Genomic DNA, 16,523 nt, shown 5'->3' with positions numbered 1-16,523 from the left:
AAACAGCCCTGTTTTCAGCTCTGTAGGAAGTAGGATAATTTAAGTTTATCAGATACATTCACATTAAAAAAAATCTTTAAATTCGGGTTGAGAGTAACAAAAACTGTAATCTGAAAAGAGCCAAAGTAACTAAAGCTGCCAGACAAATGTAGTGCCACACAGTACCACACAGTATTGCAGTCAATGCGCTCAGTTCCTCTCCGCCTCTGACGGTTACGAGTTTTCTGTGCTGCCCCTGAACTCCCGGCCTCGCGCTGGAATGGGCGTGGCTGCTCTCGGCGCCTGAACGAACGTTACGGAAACAGCCGAGCGTCTAAACGCACGATGTGAGGACTCGCGACAATCACCGGAGAGTCACAGCGCCGTTAGATGACAGAAACCGGACACGGCGAGTGCGCGAAGCTGTGCTGGTGATGCCTGAGGCGTCCTCCTGTTTGTAACCGGCAGGTAAGCTTTGCCAGCCACGGGGACGCACGTACGGCGGCGTGTTACGTCAACACCGTAACTCCAGGTGTTTACTCCTCAAAAGCCGACAAAAGTGCGCATGAGACTCCAATAAACTAGCTTAAATTAAATTAGCATTTTTTTTCTTTGCGTCAGAGCTGGAGGTGTTAGCAGCGGTTTGTGCCACTTGCCGGTAGTTTAGGCACTTTAGAGCAAGTGTAATGCGAAGGTGAGGTGAAACTGCGTCACTCAGACTTTAATTGGTATCTTTTAACATTATATTCACAGTGGTGTAATGTCCTTTTCCAGTAAACACACACGAGCAAATCTCACGTGCGAACCTCTTTTCCAAGATGTCAGTGAAAACATGTCCTACAGCTTATAACAGTGTGGAGTGACAGCTTTACAAAAGTGGTTTTAATGCGAGTTTAAGTGACATTTTTAATTTAGTGTGCGCCACGGTTATCCTCCAAACATGACTCGTAATGAGTATTTCAAATACAGAATTGGTAAGCAACCACGGGTATGTTTTCTCAAACCAGGAAGGTGGCACACGTTGGACTTTGTTCAGAGTAGGTTGGCTGAGGGATGTCTGAGGAGTGTGTGTTGGTGTGCGTGCATGGGCGTGCACGCTGTGACTCACCCCCCCTCTGCTGTATAACCATACCTGTGGTGTTACAGAAGACACAGCGGAGACACACAGCTCTCCTGTGCTGTCACACCAAGTTTTGTTTTGTGGACGAAACAATATCTCGCTTTAATAAATTGCTGTGCTGTTGTACGCCTTTGTGATGTGTGTGTTTATGCACACTGCTTTATAACCCAGGTGACGTGCAGGCTGTTTATCTTGTGAATTTCTCTTCTTCCTCTTCTTCTTCTTCTTCTTCTTCCCTGCTTTTGATGTGCACACTCTGTGGGCTTTGACACTGGGCAGTAGCTGTGGATGAAAACTCCTATATCCAGCCCTTAATAGTGTTTGCTGAATGTGTGGGCTCTGTGGAGTGTAGTTTCGCATGTGTGTGCACACTGTGTGAGTGGGTGTATGTGCGCTAAAAGGCAGAGATGGAGGAGCAGGCCAGGTCAAATGTGCTTGCAAGCTTTGGCGTGTGCCTGCGCTGGCTGTCAGCCAATACGGGTCCCTGCATGTTAACACTGCAATACACAGCTGGGCAGGTCTGAGAGGCTGCGTCGGCCTCTGTTGGACTTAATAAAGTCATGTGCGGAGCTGGGACTTTAATTTTGTCCCTGTGTGTGCGAGCTAAGGTGTGTGCTGATCAGATGAAAGCTTCAAAAGACCTCTTCTCTGAGCTGACTGATGATCATTTAAGTGCTCATGTTCACTTGAGCACTTGAATGTACAGTATGTGCACACATGAGCTGCAGCATTGTGTTAACCTGAAAGCAGAAGTAACACTTCAGGTCCCCTGGGTACCGTAGGTTTGCAACTGAAAAGACAAGTGGACATGACAAGACAGTGATGACGATCTATCCTGTGAGTTTAAAGCTTGTGTCTGAGAGTTTAGAGCCGTCAGTGCTTGACTTAGAAGAGATGGTGTGAAAGAAGTCAGGAAACTTTGACAGCAGCGTTAGCTGGTTTATCACCAGTGGATGTTGCTGGGTGGTGAGCTGTGAGGTGAAGCTTGGATTTTTAAACTCTGCTCTGGTGAGTGCTGCAGATTAACAAAGACTTTCTGTGGGAGTTCAGTCTGTTATTTGAATCACATGTCAGACCTTAAGCGTACCAAAACCCGACCAGAGAGCCACGCTGTGAGGGAGGCGTGCTGTTTCATCAGAGCTATTGCTGTTTCCTGCTGCTTCATCCCCAAATGTTGCACATTCAGGTTTGGTTTTGTTGCCTGGCATGTTTTCAGAGAAAGCTCAAAAGAATAGACAGTTAAATGAAGGCTTGTTTGCTTTATTGCTGAGAGAAGATCAAAAGTATGCTCATGTCAGGGAGGTTAATGTGAAACTACAGCCAGGAGACGATTACCTTAGCTTTGTTTAAAGGCTTGAATTAAGGGGTGAAAGCTTTTCTGGATATGTCAAAAATGAAAAGAAAAATCTGCCTCCTAGCACAGTTAGATTTAGCAGTTAATACAGGATATTTTGTTTGCTTAATCTGTACAAAGACCAACATGTAAAAAAAAAAAAAATGATGGTTTCACAGGTGGTTATGCACTCAACTATTTCTTGGCCTGTCGCGGAGACTTCCTGGATTCTGAAACCACAACTTATTTTTACACTTCAGTTTTTGTATGCAGTACAGAGCCAATTAAGCTTGTAGCGCTCCCTGCTTCATGCTAAGATGGGCTAACTGTCCTCAGGCTGTAGCTTCACATGCACCGTGCGGATATGAGAGTGGTGGCGATCCTGTCAGCTGACTCTTGGTAAGGTATTCCCAGAAATGAGAGCGAGAATGATGCCATCAAAGTGATTTTTAAAGGTAAAATTCAACCCTTGAAAAGAGTGGACTCACAGCCACTTTACAGTATTTTGCCCATCACTTATTTGTTTCTGTTTTTGTGTCTGCAGTTTAAAGCTGGACTACTTCTGAAGTTCTTCCTGATGTGGCAGAGGTGAGACGAGAGCATCATGTCAGAGGCTCCAAAGCCTAGCCAAGAGATCGTGGAGTGGCTCGTCACCCTCCGCCTGTCCCAGTATACCTCATGTTTCCAGCAAGGAGGCTATCAATCTCTGGTTGAGTGCAAGGACCTCACGGATGAGCGCCTGCTGGAGCTTAGAGTGTTTCCAACAGGCCATCGTAGGCGCATCCTCAGGAGTTTGGAAGCGCTAGGGGTGAAGCAGCAGAGCGGCGGTGAGGAAGATGAAGAGGGAGGGATGGAGAACGGGGGGCGCCGAAGGAAGCCCGTGCCACACCCGAGACACATCTTCCTGACGGATAGAAAGAGGGGGACTTCATGTCAGCACCAGCAGCCAAAGGAGAGGAGAGAGTGTGATTTGGAGGGGAGTCAGACTTTGCCTGCAGGAGCAGGACTGGGACCTGAAACTGAGGATGTCCCAGAGAGCCGGTACATGCGTCCGCCTCAGCCGGCCCCCCGCAATCCGCAGAACATTCAGACATCCATACGTGAACATGCCGCTGTGCCCTCCAGCAGCAGCAGCAGCAGCAGCAGCAGCAGCAGCAGCAGTGAGTCCCTCTCCATTTCTGATATGCCCTCAGACTGGGAGATTTCCTCAGAGGACCCCTCGATGTCTGGCACCGACTCCATCCCCTGTCCCGCTGAAGGCTCCCACCCAGGGCTCGCTGACGACACTGGGGGTTTTCGTGGTGAAATGGTGGAAAACTCCATCTATGAGGCACAGCCAAGTTTTAATGCTGTTAAAGGTCCACGGCTCACTCGCTCCTACCGGCTGAGGCACCGGCCCGTCCCTGAAATCCCCACTCCAGCCATACCGGCACTACAGGGCAGGTACACTCCCAGAGAAACTTCAGTTCAGCATTTTGGGAAATGCTCTCACTCACTTTGTTGCAGAGCGTTAGAGAAAAATGCCTGATTGGCTTAGCTTACTGTAGCACGAAGACTGGAAACAGCTAGCCTAGCTTTGTCCAAAGGCAACAAAACCTCTAAAGCTCATTATTAACACACTATATTCATACATTAATTTATTTAATCACCACAAATGATCTGAAGTGACTTAATTGATTAATTTGTCACAAACAACACATATTAATTAACATCAGTATAATGTAAATGTGTCAGATTTAGCCAAAAAGCCAAAAGCTAGCTGTTTCCCCCTTTTTCCAGTCTTTGTGCTAAGCTAAGCTAACCGGTGTTTGGCAGTAGCTTCATATTTATTCTATAGACACGAGAGACTTGCATGAAATAAGCAATCAAGATATAATGATCCATATGATTTGTGAGCTTCAATAGGATATCTTTTGTTAAGCTAAGCTAACCGGCTGCTGTCGGTAACTTAGCCAGCGTGAGACTCAATCTTTTCATCTAACTTTTGGGAAGAAAGCGAGTGTCTCAGATTCTCAAACTTTCCTCTTTAAAGGAGTAAGACTGTTTAAGTAGCTGTCTAAAGCTTTGCGCTAAGCTAACTGACTGCTGGCAGTATCTTCATATAAAAAATACATACATGAAAGTGGTCATAACATTTCTCACCGAACTCTTTGCAAGAAAGCACATAAGTGTTTTCCTAAGTGTTGAACTGTTCCTTTAGGCATAAAGTTTGACTTTATGAAAGTTTATGTGCAGTTTCTGAGAAGTCATCAAACAAGCTAGAAGGTGAGGAGCACACGGTGAAATAAATTTGCACACCGCCACGGCGTGAATGAATATGAAAACAAGACTTCCAATGTGAAAAAATATGGAAACTTTCTCTGTTCGGGTTTATGCTGATGGAGAACCTGAGGCCTCCAATTTCATATTCAATTCTGCATTCCACGTCCCGTTTACGTCTGATGGCCTTCGAACTGTACATCCTTGAACTTTTGAGCTGCGAAACTAACTTTAAGAGTTCCACATCTCTATTCTGAACGCCTTTACGTCTAAACGGTGTTACCTATTTTCCCCACGTGCTGCACTGGTGGTTCTAACCCACTGATTTCTCTTTCTCCTCAGGAGCGCACCACCGGCGCAAACAACCAGCCCTGAACACCTAACCGGCTCAGAGGGTCCCACCGGTGGAAACAGCATACAGAAAGGTACACAGTCTTTCAGCTGCATCTGCTTCATCTCTGCCATGAATATTTCATTCGGCAGCAGAGTCAGCGGTGCTGTTGTTTGCCCGGATGAAAGAGGGGAGAGGAGATGAGGGTAGCGCGTGGGTGGGGTGGGGGTGTTCGGCAGCTGTGTCGTGGGAAACGCCGTCGCCCCCGTTTCAAGCGCACATCTCATAGGGAATATGCTCTCTCACATCTTGTCCCTCAGCGAGACCCGAGTGTGCATCGCTGTCGCCCGGCTCGCCAAAGTTTTTTAGAAGTTGTTTAACTTTGCTAACAACACACAGGCTTGTAGTACAACCAGTACAAATATGTTTTGAATTTTTCCTCCTCCCTCGCTGGATGTATTGGGCTTCGTCGACCCTCGTGTCTCGTCTGATGAGATGCTACGTGAGCGGCTTTCTGTGCTGAGGTAGACGTGTTCTCCGAGGATTATGTGGCACTTTTCTGTGATGACAGCCTGGATGAATGCGTGTGAAACACCTGTGAACACAGCAGTCTTTTCGGGGGCTGTATCTGACCACGTCTCTTGCAGCCATGCGCAGCATATCAACAGTTTTCTGTCCGTTTTCTACACTTTATCCCCTCTCACCTTCCTTTTTTGGCTTCCCCTTCCTCGCTTGTTCCGTTTACCTTTGCTGCAGCAGTCTCTTGGTAGGCCTTGTTTTTCCAACTTTTTCTCTGTATGGAACAAGACAGCGAGTGAGACTAGAGAGAAAGGCAAGCCAGTGAAGCGGGCTGGGAAGAAGGAAGAGGAGACGGATGCAAAACAGGCTGAGAGACGGAGGAAGAGAGGGAGTCAAGGCGGTCCCAGAGCAGGGAAACGGGGAGCTAAATCTCCCTTTACAGCGAGGCCTAGCAAGGCGTTATTTGACATATTATTTTACCCAAGCATATTTGAAGAGTTTATTCCGAGATGAGATCCAAAACTTGAATAAAATGTGCAGTGCAGTCCCCCGGAACAGTTGTTGCATTCGATCAAAACTTGCGATTGCAGGCTGACAGAATTTTAATTAACACCCCGACACCTCCCCTTTAAAATAAGTTTCTTTCACGAGACAAATCTAATTGAGAAAACACTTGTCTGTCTTGTGCTTGTTCAGTAACACAGCGGACTTGGCAAATTATTCAGTGATTAAAAAAGCAGTAGTAAATACACTCGTATGTCTGCTTTTGAAGTCCTTTGATTGTTCATTGGCGCACACACACCTCTCAGTTCAACGCACTTCCTTTTCTAAGCACTATGAATGTGTCGGGTATTTATTTGTGTGACTCTGCTGTGCTGCTGACAGGTGTGACCTTGGGGGAAGACTTTCACACCTTCACACAGCAAAATTCATAAATCGCTGGCAAGGCTCGTTCTGTGTAATACTACATCAGAAGAAATGCTAAATATATCAGAATAAATTCTGCGTTATTTTTCAGGCAAGTGAAAATCATCATCCATACACCAGATTTTTGTTTTTTAAATTAACTCTCATGAATCATCATAGTATGTACACAGCAAAGCAAAGTGAGACCCCCTTCTCCATTCTTCCCTAACCACACAGCTCACATAAACAATCTTCCTCCTGAATATTGTTGAATCCACACACCTGAATAGCCGCAGGAAGAAAACCACTTCTCCTCGATGCAGGTGGGGATTTTTGGAGCTGGAAGGTAAAACATATGATCCAGGGCCATAGTTTTGTCCATTTCTGCCCTGGACAGAATATTTACTCCTAAAACAATTTGTCAAGTAGAACTATCAAACTTTAGCTGGTTTCAGCTGCTCTGATGTGGGACTTTACTCTCTTTTCCTGTTTAATATTATTATTATTAATGGAGTGTTCTTGGATTTGGGACTGTTGGTCAGACAAAACAAACAGTTTGAAGACATTGCCTCGGGCTCTCAGATATTATCATGGCCATTTTCCGTAATAAAAATCTCATTTTGTAGATTAAACGAGCAATCAAGCAAAATAATTGCTAGATGAATCGATTATGATGGCTCTGGGAGACTTTAGCTGGATGCTAAGATTAGCATGCTAGCATAAGCTTAGCGCTGAAAGGCCAAATGCTGCTGTTTAGCAGGTCTTAGCAGTGTGTTAACCATGTTTACTGTCTTTGTTTAGTTTGTTAGCATGCTAAGATTTGTACAGCTGAGGATTTTATTTGACTGTAGTTTGCTTTTTTGCTCAAGTTGAAATATATAGAATCTGTAGGAGCTTTCTTAAGTAACCTGACAACAATAGCAGGATGAAAATAATATAAACATAATAATCCTTATTGTAAGACGAGATAAACCTTCATTGTCCCTCAGCAGGGACATTCGGTAATTTATGATGATCAATTATGGTATTATCATCCCCATTGTCATCATTTAGAAGAACAAAACAGCTATGAAAAAAGAAAAGCACTCTCAACTTGTTTTACGACTCACTGGTGCATTCAGAGAACCTGCGACAGAAAAACTAAATTGTTTGGTGACTAATTTGAATTCAGGTGGCGGCGGTTGTGTGTCCTCCATGTTCGGCGTGGGAAAGACACAGCGGAGCAATAATAACCAGCCGACCTGGAACCCCCTGCCTTTAAAGAACGGAGGCTTCGTTCCAAACAAAATCAATCTCCTCACTAACTCCAAGCTGATGGCGGCATCTCGGCCGTTTCCCAGACTGCGACTTGAGAGGGCGTCTGGTCGGGAGCAGATAAAGACGCCGCGCTGTCGGATGAGAGAAACAAAGGCAGAAGCCACAGACGGATCCAGTGAGGGAAGAATAGAGGGAATCGGACAGGAATTGAGTACAGTAGCTTCCTGCGGCCCCTCAGAGAGAATTGCGAGTGGCCTGAAGGTCGGCTGATAGATGATGATTGATGCTTGCTATCTGCCCACCAAGCCTGTCCGTGGAGAGGGCGGCTGTGTTGGAGTGGATTCTATCATCAAGTAAACTGACCCCTTCATAAAGCCCAGTACATGCCCTTTGTGTCCGTCCGTAATGGCCTGCATTGTTTGGAAGTGTAGCTCTGTAAAGCTTTAAGGAGCAGCACATTCACATCTGCACCGGCTCTCATTTAGCTGTCCGTCCTTTTATGTCCGTGTTCGTCTCGAGGCATCTTTATGCGTCTGAGGGTGTTTCAGTCTTCGTGCGCCGCTGTCCGCGTGCATATTTGCTTCTGCACCAACGTCTGTATGTGTGTGTGTATGTGTCTAGCCCCCGTGGCGGCGTCTTCTGGCCCTCACAATCCTCAGGAGAGGGTGGTGTCATTTTTCACAGTGACAGGCTGTGGCCCACGCAGGGTGGCCCCCGGGTCTCCAGACTAATAGTGTCTGGCCAGAGTCACTCTTCTTCTTCGTCTTCGCTTCCACCGACCACCGACCACGGTCCCTGCAGGAGCCAAGACAGAGAAATGGCCTTGGCAGGGACTCAGCCTGTTTGAGGCAGACTGAGGAGGATCGTACTCCCAGTTGGGCGAGGAAAGGGCCGAGGCGGAGAGATAGGCATGCTTAAACAAAATTTAATTAGTTTACTGCTTACATGGATCAAGGGTTCACACATTTATTCAGATCAATGAGTTGCTTTAATCAAAGGGCACTATAACATCTGAGTGATTTAAAATTTAAGTGGAACAATCCTGTTAAGCTGCTTACTTTCATGCACCACGTTTAGGCCTTCACACTGTGTTCTGCAAGTTTTAATGCCACAACAAAACTACCATTGTGTTGTCTCTGTGTCCTTTTTAGCTCCACTTCAAAGAACCTTGACGCCTATCGCTCCTTACGGAGAAATGTTCCTGTACAACAACCCCGAGAGTGCTCCGGTAAGACGGCGAACGCTCCCACTGGTGGACAGTGAATAGCGGCAAACCAAAGAGGAACAGACATTTCTCGGATCTTCAACACTATCAGCGGTGTTTCAGCCACAGCCCGCTCACCAAACTTCCCTCTTCGTGTTAATGTTGTCACCATGGACACATAGCAGAGTGGAAAATGTGCTTGTTTCAGTTTGCCCCCTGAGGTTAATAGAAATGTCACCTAGCCACTAAAGTTAATGCAGCTTAGTGCACCAACACGATAACAGTGTCTGACTGAAAGATGGACGCCTTCTTTCCATCCGATGCTAATCTCCTCTCTCCTCTGTAGGACCAAGACACTAAAGAAGGGTCGCAGAAGGGTTTTAAGGACAAGATAAAACAGAAGAAACAGAGGTATGGTATGCTAATGTGAGACTACACGATAGTTTGACTCTGTCCAGAGTCCAAAACACCTGCCAGCACCTTTAATGCTCATTAACTAACATGTCGTATCTTGTTTACTCAAATCATACACAAACAGATATGTAAAAGTGAAGAGTCTCATCTTCATCGTGAGGTTTCCAGGCTCCACAAAGACGCTTTGTCCGGCCACCGTTCACCAAGAAATACTTACCGCTGACAATGATCCAACATGTTAATCAGTGAGCTTTAGAGATGCGGGTTTTGACCCCTTTGGATTAAGCCACACTGAGCCACAGTCTTTATGCTAAGTTAGGCTAATCACCTCTAGCTCCATAATTCATGTACAGACAAGTGAGTGGTATCAATCCTCCCGTCTGACTCTTGACAGGAGAGCAAAAAGCACACAGATAAATGTTCACTCCCACACAGAATATATATGTGTGTGTTTGTATGTATGAGTATGTAAAGCACTCTCAGAAACAATGCACCGTACTTCCCAAAAAGTCCAACTGTTCCCTTAACTTCATCCACGCTCCTGCAGAAAAAAGACGCCTAAACAGAAGGAGTCAAAGGACACAGCGTCTCCTCCTGCTCCAACTATCCCAGACCCCTACAAAGACGAATACTCAACGGTGGACGAGTGTGCCAGCATCTTGCCGCAAGCTGGTTTGGACCAAAGTTTCGCAGTGACCCCTGAGAGTCTTGCTGTTGGATCAGCAGCCTCTGGCTCTAAGGATGGGTCTTTAATCATGGTGGAGTGTGACCTCTACTCACAGTCTGCAGACGCTGTGGGGGGTGTGACCAGAGATGCACTGCCTGATATTTCTCCATATGCGTGCTTCTATGGAGCCCCCAAACACCAGGTGCTCAAAGTGGGCTGGCTGGACAAACTGTCGCCTCAAGGGTAGGTTGCATTACTTTTACATTATTATGACATTATCAGACAATTAAAATTCCTCATCTGACGTAATGACCCACCTCACTGAGACCAGTTTTACTGCATTGCATTGTTCTGAGTATTTATTAAGATCAGCGTGTGTTCTCATCCAGTTTCACAACACTTCACCCTGCCACTTCCCGTCATTGGCAAAGAAAGTCACCGCAGTCATTCCACCGCTGCTTCCTGTTTCTTTGCAGACCTTTTCCATTTTGCACCTTTTTCTGCTTCCCTGTGTGTCTTCTGTCTTTGATGACCATTGTAAACTGATAAATGGTCGAAGATGCACAAGCCTGAAGCAGATTTATCTGCAACACTTGGCGCCATCATCAGGAAAGCAGAGGAAATTAGAGAGAACCTTGAAGCTCAATGAGGCATTTTCTGGCAAACGCTGCTTTTTCTTTGTCTCTTGGTGCCACCGTCGCTCAAAACCGGAGTGATCAATCAATTACTTCCTTTTTACATTCTCCTTCGCCACCTGATATGCATAAGTTTGGCACCCTGCCCTTGGGCTGTTGAATATTCAAATTGAAAGTGGCCATTTGTTTTGATTATCCTAATTGACAGCTGTTGATACAACTCTTGACATTAATGAATCAGTGGCACTCTTGATGAAATATGAGTACCTGTTCAGGGCGGATTTAGTTACTGCCTTGCTGGCTTGACAGTTTTTTTTTGTTCCTGTGCTCTTATTTCACTCAAACTCGACTTAGTTTGCTCGAATGACCCGAGCTGAGTTTTGCGCCTCTTCTTCTCTTTGCAGAAATTGTGTTTTTCAAAGGAGGTGGGTGAGGTTTGACGGCGACAGTCTGGCCTACTACAACAATGACAAGGTAAGCGTGAGAAAAAGGCACATGTCCATGCATCCCCTCCCTCCTCCCGCTTCCTGCTGACACACCTTCATCCTCCGCACGCACGCTGGCAAAAGCAATTTCACCCCTCCGTCGCAGAAATCTATACCGCGAGCAGCCGAGCCAAGTTCTAAGTGTTCCTTTCTCTTTCTCCTCCTCCTCTTTCTCATTGTCATCATTATCATCATTAGCTTGGCAGGGTAAAAAATGGTGGCAAGGACAGCGCGACATTTTGCCATGCATGACAGGCCAGCACTCTCTGTGCCCGCCCAGCCATACAGTAAAGTACATTGATGTTGGCACCTGACCAGTTCCCCCAGAAAGAAAGAAGGAGAGGGAGAGACTCTCCTTTCTTTTTGCCTCCCTCAGCATTCCTCCCTCCCTGTACCTCTCTTCATTCTCCTTCTGTCTGACAGTCGAGTTTGAAATTTCGCTTAGCGCTGCCTGCCTTATCATCAAAGTGAGGGAAGGACGGAGGGGGAGAAAGGGTAAGAGCGGGGTGAGAGTGCGGGGGTTGAGAAAGCAGGAACTGGAGAGGATGCAGGCAAAGATGTGGGCGAGACGGCGGTTTAACCACCACGTGTTCAGTCTGGACGCTGTTTTTCATGTGTCACAGCCTTTTTGGCCTCACCTTTGAATGAAAGGCAGCAGTCGGCGTGCATCGCAGTCCCTGAATCAGCTAAGACGTGTCCTTTTTGACCCGTCCTGGCCTTTCTTTCAGTGACCATATGTGCTTCCTTTTTGAATTGTTTCATTTCTCCTCTAATTTTTCACATTTCACCCATTTGCTCCAAACCACAACACTTAACACCACATGTAACCTTATTGCAAACCAGTGTGTGTGTTTGTGTGTGTGTGTTTGCAGTTAATTTGAGATGTGTAATCCAATCCAGTATATATCAAGTCTGCAGTGATGCTTTGCCAACATTATATTGTTGTGGTGAGGTAATTAGGGCCGAGTAATGTTTCAGATGCTGTACCTGCGATTCTACAACCCGATCACAAAACACTAATTATGACTGCCAATGTTTTTTTAAAGTCTAAAATGTTTAAAATCATCTTTCGGTAATATCTCTACGTGGCATCTATGGCACTCCAGTGTTTTAACCGTTCATTTTAAAGCAGCAAAATATGCAAAGCTGCTCAATTCAGCTTCATCAAATAAAGAACTTCCAAAATATGATTTAGTCACAAGTACAACTTTTTATACCTGAGTTTTCAGGACTCAGTGTTACAGATATGGTTTAGTCAGCACTCAACATTGCAGGGTAACAGCAAAGATTACTGCCATTAAAAAGTAACTGGTTACATTACAGCATTACCTACTGAGTAAAGTAACTTATTAGAGTACTTCTGAATTACCAGAAATAAATATTAATTTGCAATTCCTTGCACATGTTGGTTATATTGCTCAGCGGGCGCATCGTCGACTGTACGTCTGACACCTTTTGGATGTATTGACTCCACCATCATTGCACAGCCTCATCTACATCCCATAATCTGTAACTCTGCAGGTTAATAACAGGGATACCAGATGCTGTCTCCCCTTTACGGCTATTTATTAATGATTACGTTTGATTACAAGCAAATAAGAGGGTACCAGGGCTCGTATAGCCTAACAAGTTCTTACAAAGTATTTTGGAATATTTTTGGCAGTTCAACTGCAATGTCTGCAAAAGTTGGAGGTATTTGAAGTAAATGAAAGTAAATAGAAACTGAGGGTGCCTGAGTGTTGTGGAGCCGTGCTGAACTTGCAGGCGCTTCTTCAGATTTGAAATTGAGCTCGTCTCAGCTGACATTTATCATCCAGGCACGCTTTGCATTTCATGTCTGTTTCACTCACAAAGTCAAAATAATGCAAATAGTTCCACGACACAAAGGCTGCTCTCTCCAGCATCTCGCTAGCTGAGCTCCACGAGTGCACTGACACGACCAAAGGATCAGACACCTTCTGCTAGTACACAGGAAAGAAACAGAAACAGTGAGAATCCATCAGGATTTTCTCTTTTTGTGGCAACAAAGGGAACAGGGAAATCTGGTAAAATGTTAACAGTAATTTATTACTCGTTTGAAAAAACTAGTGCGCTATGTTACTTGTTAAAACAAAAGTAATCTGAGTACTCAAAAGTGTTAGTTTGGAGCATGATACTCCAGCACTGAAGAGGTGATGCTGTGCAGACTTTGCAAATCAATCTGCACTGAAACTGCACTGTCAGTCAACAGTGACACAAACGCTGACTAATGAAAATGAGGAGACGAGGTTGTGCACAGAAATGAATAGTTTCCATTGGCATGAATGCAGTACAGTGAAATCTCCTAAACTGTTGAAAGCAGACAGAGTAATGAAGAGAACGCCATTTGTCTTGTTAAGCTTTAACTTAATATATGAATCCTGTGTCCTGAAGTGAGCCTCAAGCGGCCATAACCTATCTGACTCCATGTGCTTTACCTTCATGTTCTCGCTAATGACCACTGGATGTATCTTGGACTGAGAACAAACACACTTGTGTGTGTGTGTGTGTGTGTGTGTGTGTTTGTGTTTGTGTGAGAGCGGTGACCTCAGCGGCCCTTCCCAGGGCCAGCTCGTTTTCGCTGCAGCAGCATTGCACAACATCACAATCAATGATGTGGGACCTGTCTGATGCCGGCTCGTTAATCACTTACTAATTATAGCCCTCCGTGCTCTCTCGCTCCCTCTGCCTTTCTCTCTTTCGCCTCGTTTTCTCTTTCCATTGCATTTGTTGCTTTATTTGTCAGGACACGCTCCGTCGCCGGCAGAGTGGGAATCGGCAGGGAGGCCGGCGAGTCAGCACTTTGTACTCTGTGTCACTCTCGGCGAAGGCGCGACAGTTTTTGAAAAAGATGAAAGTTTGCCTTTGTGTGTCTCTGTGTGTGTGTGCATGTGAGAGAGAGAGAGAGAGAAAACGGGGATTGTTGTTTGGACTTTTTAAAGTCATCCTGCCAATGTGACTCTCCCCTCCGAGAAAGCAGAGGGCTTCATCATGTTTCGGGTGAGCGGAGAGGTCGAGTGCAATCTCTCTGTCATCCCCGCTTTGTGTGGCCAGCTGAGGCCCCGTACCACCCTGCGTGCCGCCCGGTGCCACCTCCACACGATGAGCGCGGGGGTAGAGGAAGATTGCATGGACAGACAGAAAGTCTCTCAGCACTGCTCTGTGTCAGAAATTGAAGTATGAGCTGGTGGTTTTTCTTTCCCTCACATGCATTTGTGTGCTGCTATACCGAGTGCAGACTACAAATTGCTGTACTGCTCATATTGCTGTCATGTTGATGCAGGCGTGCTGCACAACTGATCTCAGACGAGGTCTGTTGATTATGGGGTTGATAGGACTGGCGTAAACAACTACAACAAAAGTAGCCGAGCAGCATCTTGTTGTCTCCATCTTCCAGGTGCTCTCACTGGCTAAAACCTGGACCAACGGTTGCTAAATGTTGCTAGATAGTATCATGAATGCATATTTATGCCACATATATATCAAGATAAAAGAAACTGAACTTAAACTCAGCTGACTCTAACTTCCTTCATCAGCAGTTATTATTATAAACCAAAGCTGCTATCGTCTCATAAACATGTGAGGCTGGCACTGCTAACATGCTGACATTTACCCTGTTAGCACTGCTAACATTTACATGCAGCTGAGGAGGATTAGAGTGTCACTTTTGCAGATTTTTGTCAAGTATTGAACCCATTAAAGTGAGATTATAACACATCCTTTGTCTTATAAATAAAGAGTTGTGGTCATTAGTAATGAAATGCAACCTTGCTCTATTCAATACACACATGGATTTTGCTGCTGCAACCTTCCTAGGTCTGGTATGACCAGTAGCTTATGGTGGCTAATGCTAGCTAGCTTTACGTAGATAATTCAGGTTGCCTAATGATGATGTCTTCAAAGCAGGTGCCATTTTTACCACCTGTGCACAAAAATGAAAATGCCTCTGCGCTGGAACATTCCCATGCTTGTTCTCTTTCTCAAACTTTCAGCAACCCAAAAACTCTTTTGTAGTATAAAATCCTGTGGGATCTGTCAGCCCCAGACAGAACTAATCACACTTAATCGCAGTCGCAGCTTGAAGGTCTCTGGCCGCGGTGATGTCATCATCGGGGTAGCGGAGGTGGCGTGGGAGAGTAGCGAGATCCTCGGTCTCACTTCTCCCTCTCTGCAGCGCTGTATCCAAATCCGTCTCATCAATCACCCCTTTCGCCTGATTTCGTCAACACCGGGATTGACTTGGGAGAACGCTTTGGTCCTGAGATGTAGTCTTCAGGGTCCCGGAGTGGTGTCTTGTGTGTGTGTGCACGTGCGAGTGTGTGTGTTTGTGAAAACAGTCCAAAGCCTGGCTTCAGGGTAGTGAGGGGAGGAAGTGAGGAGGGTGGCTGGGAGGGATGAAGGGATGAGAGGATGGAGGGGGAGGGGGTGAGGCTGAATAGAAGGCCAAAGGGGAGATGAGGTTTTAGGATCGCGGATCAGTCTTTGAGTGTATCAGCCCGATTGTCTGTCCGTCTGTCTGTCTGTCTGACGCTGCAAAGCTCTCCCTCGCCGAGCCTGAAAGCTCCTCTGCTTACTCCCTCCTGTGTCTTCCCAAGATGCCAGAGCTGACGCTGACTGTAACACCCCCAGTGTTTCTGTGTTTCTTTTTAGCTGTGCGTGGTTTCATTTTGATCAGAACCATGCCCAAAATATGTGACATTTATCTTGAATTTTTCATGGTTTCGGTACGTTTCAGCCTGGCCTCATTTTGATCGCCAATACTTATTATTCAAACGGAGAAACATCTCAGCATGGTGCCGCCCCTCAGCTAGATTTACCACTTTAAATTTAAAGATAAGTAATAAAAATACAGTCAACAAATGGTTATGCTTTTCCCTTAAAGCTGCACTAATCTGTGTTTTTATGATCACAAAGGATGAATTGACTGTGTAAAGGCAAAGAGTTGGCAGAGACCAAAAACAGAGCTACAAGCAGAGGGAATATCTGAATTAATTTTAAAGGTGGCTTCAAATGAATGCATCTCCTTTATTATGTTATTGTTGTGTTTACAACACAGGCCCCAAAAATCAAATGTTTCCAGCTTTAAGCATAAACCTGATGCTTGGACTTGAGACACACTTCAGTTCAAAATCTCAAAAAGCAAAAGTCTGAAATGCTTGACTTTACAAAATCCTTGAACAGTAAAAAGATACCTGGCCTTGCATTGACACGCACCTTCAGTATTTAATTTTTAGACCTAAATTACGTGAAAAACCACACTGCCACAGGTTTGAATTGATTGAACTTTAAAAAGGCTTGCTACTTGCCTCAGAAGAGCTCAGGCTGGAAGCAGCAGGCAGCTCGGTGAGTAGAGGATGCATTGTTGTCCACAAGGTGCAGTTTTCCGCTCTGGCCAG

The 16,523-nt window shown here is 45.5% G+C and overlaps 1 protein-coding gene across 1 annotated transcript in view; it reads left to right on the top strand.

Moving 5' to 3' along the window:
- Nucleotides 1-2,976: 2,976 nt before the first annotated feature.
- Nucleotides 2,977-16,523, top strand: part of arap2 (ArfGAP with RhoGAP domain, ankyrin repeat and PH domain 2) — a 111,178-nt gene continuing 97,631 nt past the window's right edge. The window contains exons 1-6 of the mRNA XM_070993119.1: nt 2,977-3,875; nt 5,034-5,116; nt 8,856-8,932; nt 9,255-9,319; nt 9,870-10,232; nt 11,029-11,098. Coding sequence (XP_070849220.1) covers nt 3,037-3,875; nt 5,034-5,116; nt 8,856-8,932; nt 9,255-9,319; nt 9,870-10,232; nt 11,029-11,098 — 1,497 coding nt within the window. The 5' untranslated portion in view covers nt 2,977-3,036. The remainder of the gene's footprint in view (nt 3,876-5,033; nt 5,117-8,855; nt 8,933-9,254; nt 9,320-9,869; nt 10,233-11,028; nt 11,099-16,523) is intronic.

Source organism: Chaetodon trifascialis, chromosome 23, assembly GCF_039877785.1.
Source record: "Chaetodon trifascialis isolate fChaTrf1 chromosome 23, fChaTrf1.hap1, whole genome shotgun sequence".
Classification (NCBI taxonomy): Eukaryota; Metazoa; Chordata; class Actinopteri; order Chaetodontiformes; family Chaetodontidae; genus Chaetodon; species Chaetodon trifascialis.
Note: the sequence above shows the minus strand (reverse complement) of the source record. Positions and strands in the feature narration are given on the sequence as shown.